Raw genomic sequence first — 8221 nt, forward strand, 5'->3', positions numbered from 1 at the left:
TTAAAGACAATTATACCCCGTTCTTTTCAATAACTTTATGCCAACGAGACGAAGCCCTTGACCCTACTGGACAATCTATTTTCACAACCTCTATTGAGGCCAAATGTATAGCATTGGCCATAGACAGGAACAGGTAGTAGTCAATTGATGCCCGGTACAGACTATAAGTAGGATGAATGCATAAGAACTTCCTATCCGAGCTCCCGGAGCTTCTGACGAGTCATCAAAGATGTGTACGGCCTGGTGTTGTCCTGATGAGGGCTTGTTGTCTCCTATTCGGCAATACTGTCTCCTTCTGTTTGATTGCCAGTTTCAAACGTTCGAGTTGTTCAAAGTAGAGCTGAATTGAGAGAGAAAAGTGGTGTAACCATTGTTAAACAACACAAACCGAAAGAGTGTCGGCCTTGCAAATATTGCAAGTGTTATTGATCGCTTTTGACGCGTTTTTCCCTTTTGGGTAGTGTAAAAATTGCGAAATTTCTTCCTTTGATACATCAATACTCGACGTACGATAATTGTCGACTGAACCGGTCCAGCGCAATACTGTCCAAAAGAATTTGTAGTAGATGGTTACACCTTTACAGCATCTCATCGTAGGATCCAATGTGACAAATAAGGAACAAATTATACTTAGTTAAAAAAAGGGGGAGGGGAATATTAAAATACCTTTTCCTAACCAAATATTTGGGAAAATAATGGATTTTGTGAGAGCACTTGAAAGTTAGGGACTTTTTTTAAGAACTTATAAAGTCTTTACCTTTATTATATAATGAAACTTTTCCACCGAAAAGAAATTGGAAAAAATACCTAAAATAATTTGAGAGTGGCTCAATTATTCCCAACTTTGAAATTATTATGCAATATTAGCTGAGAACTGTTAGCAACTTGAAATAAGCTAATTCTAACTCAACCTATCAACGTTCAGAACACTGATTAGGAGGGGGGAAAGGAGAAACATCGACAGCTGAAAATAAAATGCAGTGTATATTTTCATGTTAGCGAGGGATGGTACAAATTTAAGTCCCATACTAAGAACCGTTAAATTCTTAAAATACTCTTTAAAATTAACATTTCGAAATCCCACAAGAATATCAAACTAGGTAATTTAATTTTTAGACACATTATTACCGCATGGATTAAAAGGTATTGCCTACTTTAAATAATACGCATGGGCATCCTAAATGCACTATTACTAAATTCATTACTCTCTTGGGGATCTCAATAGGATAAAACTGCAACAACAAATGTCTTAGAGGAAAACAAATATTATGTACGTTATCTAAATACAAAATACAGACCCCCACTGTTGAACAAAAGATATTACTCACAAATACGCATATTTATATATAAAATTTTAAAAAAACGCACAAGCCCCGCAGATAAACTGTTCCAAGAATTTGCATGAATAATAATAATCTATTCTACCTGCTTTGGAATCCCATTCAAAAATTTGATATTTTGATTTGTTTTTGTTTCTTTAAATACTACTTTGTGGTAATAAAAATCATCTCTGTTTTTTTATACATCTTCTTAACTCCATAATGTGATACCTATAGTATTTGTATATAGTACATCAGTTTTTGAATGATTGATTAAAGCAATTTGACTTTTTTTTTGCTTCAAAAATATTATGGATGCAATTATAAATATAAAATCAATTGATCATTTAAAATTTCTTACGCATGACCTTCCAATATTGAAAACGTATTGCCTCAATAAAAAGTACAAAACCACGTGTTTTTCAAACAATGACAAATCATATTTTAATGGTGTTATGTAGAGAGAATCATTGATTTCTCTATATAAACATCAGCAACAACTGTCAGTCAGTTACTTTGAATTCCTAAAATTTATCAATTTCTAACCAAAAACTTACAAATCTATAGAAACCACTTATTTCTTAATTGTGAACAAATGTTCTAATTTGAAAAAAATAAGAAAATTGTGACCTAGAGGGCGTTACAAGGTTAAATAATAAGTATGTTAAAGTGTTTTGCAGATAAAATTGTACTGAAAACAAAGTTTAATGAATAAATAAAAAAATACTAAAATTACAAAACTATTAAATAATAAGTTTATTTGATGGGAATAGTAATCATGGCTTGGAGTTAAAAAATTAATATATGTTTGTACATTAATTAAAATTGTATTAATGACTTGTAAAAACAAGAAAACACGTTATATTCGATTAATTTTTAAGCCAATTGGAAAACAGAAATTTAATTATATCTATAAATAAAGGTAGGCATTACATTCGGAGTGACTCAGTAGAGTTATTTATATATACAGAAATAGAAAAATATGTTTATTATCCTGAAGGAACCGTTCAAAAGTCTAATAAAATACACAACATAAGTTGTAAGTAAACAGAAAAACAATCTTGAAGAAAAATCGATAAACAGAAAAATCTCCAACTTTTTTTTACACTATATATAATATTGATATAGTTTATATTTTATAGGGTTATTTCGGCCAATTTTAGACTAACTATTCAAATTTTCTGGTATGAGTTGAGATACATAATAATCTATAATAATAGTTTAGAACACTCGTGTTTAATCTTGTTAGAGGTACTGAACCCAAAACATTTTCATAGGACTATTCACCGAACCCTTCTTAATTAGTCAAGTGGAGCGTGTCATCACAAATCATGTGTTTTGACCTCCGGCGAACCCCTCAGACTGACTCACAGAACCCCTAGGGTTCCATCGAACTCAGGTTAATAACCACTGATTTATAACTTTCATGTGATTTATATATATTTGAAATTATTTTCTTTTTTTTCAAATTTTTTTTCCAAAAAATTTCATTTTTTAGGAATAGTCATAGATTTTTCAAAATTATTTTCTACAAAATAAAATATTTGAAATTTTTTTCCAAAAAAATTTCAAATATTTTATTTTTTTCATTTTATTTTTTTCAACCTGCGGACAAGTTCTGTAGGGATTTAGTAAATCAATTCTTTACTTCACAAATAGATAAATTATAGGGGACATTTTTTTATAGAAAAAAAACTCATTAAAGGATAAATTCATTTCCTATTATGTAAGTATTTACCTACAACTTTTGATTACTTGTTGTTGTTGTTGTAAATTAGGCACGCCAACACAGTTATCGTGCTATAAATATAAAATATTGTTTTTGTACAGTTAAATCGTTGTTAAACTATATCCTTAATTATATCAAAATTAATTGTTTCCAACTGCCAACAAATTAATCAATGTTTTAAATTATGTCTTGCTTCTTAATAAGAGGATTTTTTTTTTTTTTTTTTTGGCAACGACATGGAACAACCTTGATTTCATTTGCATCACATGTCCTTAATTTTGTCTTCTTATGTTTTATTTATCTCCCATTTGAAGGATGTACATTTTGCAACAATAATATTATAGAAACCTCAATCAAAGAGGAATATTGGGGTTGTGTAAAACTTTACTTGTAGTTACTCGTTGTTGTTTTTGAACAACAACAATCTTGGTTTATAAGCTTTATAGTGATGAAGAATCTGGAAATGTTACAAACCGCAATTATTATCCATTTTTTATGATACAAAATTCCTATATACACGACTACCAAACTAGGTATGTCATGTTGAGCATATGTATATGTGTAGAAAAAATGTTTATAAGTCAACAATACATTTTATTTTGAGCTATCATTTTTCTGTTTCTTGTTGAATTCAAATTAATTATTGTTGAGTTATAAATAATTCCAAACAATTATTAAATAATAGTTACATAGTTGAGAAAAATTGACTAACTACCAACTGTAATGTTGATTCCCTGAAGGGCTCTATTGAAAATGAGTGGGTAGATATGTCCAATGACTACGTCATCAAGGTTTGCAAGGACTTCATTCCCAGACTGGAGGACATGTTGGCTGCAGAAGGAGAACATTTCGAGAAATAATTGTTGATATTATAAGGCATGATTATAACAAAAAAATACTCCTGATACCATGTTCTTGATGAACTTGATTTAAATCTTACTATTAAAAAAACTACAGTATATATTCATTTTTTTGAAAAAGAATCGGAACCTATAAACCAAGATTATTATTTTGGGAAAATTTATAGCGTACGTCCACAATTGACCCTCTTCCCACGTTTAAAAGATTTACGCGCCTTAATTCATCAAACTTTTGTATTATTTTTACCTTTGAAATAAAAGCTTTAAATCATATATCAGTAGAAATACCAATCAATATATCTTGGTTTCAGTTTTACCTATGTAGGGATATACATATATACTATACATACAATATGTGAATTACGAGTGTGAAATTCACTGCAATTTTGGAAGTAGTTTTGTATGAAGGTCAATAGACTGGATATATTATTACAAATTATGTCAATACATAAATGTAAGCTTCTGGAAATTTAATTGGAGAAATTCAATCCAATTAAGGTTCTTAGTCATATCATAAATTCAATTATTATTCTCTTAAATTGAAAATCAATGTAGATTATAATTACATGGTCTAAATATACTTCTTTTAAAAGATGCTATGTACCTACTTGTTGCATGTGCCTATATAAATAAGTATTTTTAGCTTCATAGAGTAGATGCTTAAGGCACCTATATCAATGAATTATTTGTTCTTATTTGTAAGAGGTATATGCATAAAATTTGCTCATCATTTCATTAAAAGAAGTGAAATATTTTTTTGTGTGTATTACTTGCTAATATACAAGATTAAAGCATTATTCGACACATCAGCATAAAAATACAAAGAAAAAACTTGTAAATGTACGTTAATATAATGAGAGACGATATTGAATTAATCAACATTTGAATAAATAAAAATTAAGACGGAGTAGATTTCACTTAATATGTAGATGTGAAACACCACAAAGAGCTCAATTAAATGCTATTAGAAGGCATCTATCAGTACAAACTATGTAGTCATATACTCTCTACAAAAATTCAGTCCGATCCATACAGAGGGCAATTATTTGTAGAAACAAAATGTCAAATTGAAATATTTAAAAAAATCTTATTATCGTTATACTACTAAGAAGAGCCCAGTCCTTCTTTATTTAATACATTGCCATTATAACTTATACCAAACCAAACTTCCTAACTCTGATCCTTTTAATAAATGATATGAAATACAACTACTATTATTTACTAACTGATTTGACCAATCATTCCCTTACATATTATTGATATATAAGTTATGTGTTTATCCATGCAAGGGTCGCCTTAACTATTACATAACCTATTAAAAACGGACAGAAATCCCATCTGGATAGGAATGGCCAGGAATTTAACGAGTAATATTATTTATTCAGGAAATATAATTGTGGCATTTCCTTAGAGAAGACCTTTCAAATGACCTCAAATGCTGTGGTCTAAGGTCAACCCTGTATCTATCATAAGGATGGTTTATTTTTGAGCAATTTCTACGGGATTTCTTCATTGCATAAATCATAATATGTATAAGAATCTTAATTTATCTACTAGCATGTGTAGTTTAAAAAACAAAAAAGATAACCAGATGTAATCATTCAATAAATTATAATTTAAAGGGAAACCAACTTTTCAAAAGCAGTTGTAAACCATTTTTAAACTCAAAATTATAAGCCAATATAAAATACTTTTAAGCTTTATAAATTATTGAAATTGTGCATGGGTATTGGGGATTAAAATATTTAAAAGAATGTGTTTCTTTGAGTTCCTAATTTGATTAGAATTATTATTATCTATTCCTTTTGATTGGATTTAACAAAGAAATAGGAACGAAAGTCCAATAGATCTTCTCCTAACCATTTGTCGACATTGACAGAACAATTTCAAGAGAGATAGGATTTATAAGGCCACAAAGTATATCTCATTTATCAAAAGACTCAACCCTTCAAAACACAAGTGGGAGTTTTTCAACGTACTTTCATCGTGTGTGAAAATAGTTCAAAATAACTTGTGGGAGATAAGGCAGGAGTTAATACATATATATATATGTATATATATATATATATATGTACACGTTAATGTTAATCCTCATTTTCGGAAACATGACATGAGTTAATTACTTTGGGAGATGATGTCTCTCTTAATGAGATTCTTCGAATGCTTTCACATGATTAAGTAGTATGATTCAAGCTTCATTACGACAAATTTATAGAGCACAACTCGTCAACATATGTATATTTATATTTTATTTTCATACGTGTATACTGCATACATACAACACAGTCATTGAATATGTAGTTGTTGTATAGATACACACCTTTTCGTTATTTACGAATAGAAGTGTGTAGAGAGTAGAAATATATAGAGAGGAGTATTTGGTAGGAAATTCATTTATTACTATCATGTATACATATATATCTATACCTGGACTTGGAGATGTCCAAATACCACATTTATAATATCTGGTTATAATGTGTATGCATATAATTTATAGATATCTAATACGAATTTCCGTATACTGTGTAAATTTTAGGTATTCTGTGGTTTTTCCACCAAGCTCAAGCTCAACAACTGTACAAAGAATCAACCTGAAGGAGTGTGACTGGGATGCTCTCTTCATCATCCAAAAATCCATTATTCACGATACCCTACTCTCAAATTAAAATAATTTAGGACATCTCCAAAGCCTCTTTTTACCAAATTAAAATTTAAAAAAATATATAGATCTTTTCATTAAGATGTAAAAAATACCTTATCTAAAGAGGAAGTATTTGATTCTAAGGATTTGCGATCCTCATCCTCTATTTCTATTTCATCCCGTTGTGCTGATATTTCAATGGCATCCTCATTGGAAATGACCAATCCGCTTTCTTTATAAATACGCTCTGTTTCAGAGTCTACAACAAGAAGTGAGGTTTCGTTTAGAATGGATTTGATCCGAGAAACAACTTGTTTGTGATTCTCTGTGCTGATGTTGTATCCATTGACTTCAATTATACGATCTCCCTCACGGAGACCAGCAGCTTCTGCTGGACTTCCCTCATCTACTTTGCCTACATACTGACCTGGACGAGATTTCTCAGCATGTAAGTTAAAACCATAGCCATCAAAATCTGGCCATATGACTATTTTGCAAAGACGGGGTTTCCCTTCAATTTTAACCATGATGTGGTCGATTTTTTTAAGTACGGAGAGAGAAGATGATGGGTTTAATGGGTGGATGATATGAACAAATAGTAAGGAACAATCACACACAAGCACACACCAAATATACACAAAGCTAGAAGTTTTAAGACAGAGAGAGAGATTGAGACAAATAGTGACAGGAAGGTCTAGAGACACAAACTCAACTGACTTGATGTCTAATAAGTACGAGTACTATAAAGTAGTACAAACATATACACATTCGATGTTTAATTCCCTTCTTTAATCAAGTCTTTACCATATGTGCGCCTTTACACGCGCCTGCATCATCACCATACAAGCCTCTTCTTAAATTATTATAATGTATAACTTAGTTAGTATAATAGCATGTTTCTCTCACATAGGTGTAGGTACTACCTCATAAAAATCACATTAAAGATTCGCTGACACTAATTTTGATAGGAGAGAAACATTGTCGTCATCAAAACTACCTATAGACTATTATAGCCTATACATAGGTAAATATACTTGTGAATTTTTAATACGAAACAACATGTAAACGTTTATTTAATGGATCAACATGGGTAGATCAACAGAGTAACTATATATTTTTGTCAGCTATTCATTTTTCTGCTTCTTATCTCCTTACTGTTGTTCTGAAAGTTGATTGGTAAAATCTAAATAAACTCTTGTTAACCTGTAAACAATATAAATTACTAAAACGATGTCAGATATTTTCGACACAATCAATCATATCGCAACTATCATTCTTATGAGGGTTTTTTTCTTCAAAAGTGTAGGGGACCAATTGCCTCTTGCTCCATACCCTGTTCCGGCTCTAATATGTACACTTAAAAATATTTACACACTGTGATTTCTTAAGGACTTATAAAATCTAAGTTTACACATGCAATGGAGACATTTACATCAGTACTCCCGATTTGGAACATTCTCCAGGAGTATGATTTAGTCACATTCTTCGCCATTTACATTTGATTTTTCATCAGAAGAGGGGAGGGATAGAAGTAGCATGTACTAAATCTTTATAAATCATTTAAGGCGCATTTTGTTACATTTGCTACACCTGAGACTCCCGTCAAGTTTAAACACAGAATCTCCACGCCACGTAAATGACCATACTATTTGTTGAAACAAATTTGATACAT

The 8221-nt window shown here is 30.5% G+C and overlaps 1 protein-coding gene across 2 annotated transcripts in view; it reads right to left on the reverse strand.

Moving 5' to 3' along the window:
• Nucleotides 1-7319, reverse strand: part of LOC121127454 (Na(+)/H(+) exchange regulatory cofactor NHE-RF3) — a 33759-nt gene extending 26440 nt beyond the window's left edge. The window contains exon 1 of one of the 2 annotated variants that reach the window (XM_040722821.2): nt 6663-7319. In XM_040722821.2, the coding sequence (XP_040578755.1) occupies nt 6663-7076 (414 nt within the window). In that variant the 5' untranslated portion in view covers nt 7077-7319. The remainder of the gene's footprint in view (nt 1-6662) is intronic. The other variant, XM_040722822.2, reaches the window with a different exon arrangement.
• Between the last annotated feature and the right edge of the window lie 902 nt (nt 7320-8221).

Source organism: Lepeophtheirus salmonis, chromosome 13, assembly GCF_016086655.4.
Source record: "Lepeophtheirus salmonis chromosome 13, UVic_Lsal_1.4, whole genome shotgun sequence".
Taxonomy (NCBI): domain Eukaryota; kingdom Metazoa; phylum Arthropoda; class Copepoda; order Siphonostomatoida; family Caligidae; genus Lepeophtheirus; species Lepeophtheirus salmonis.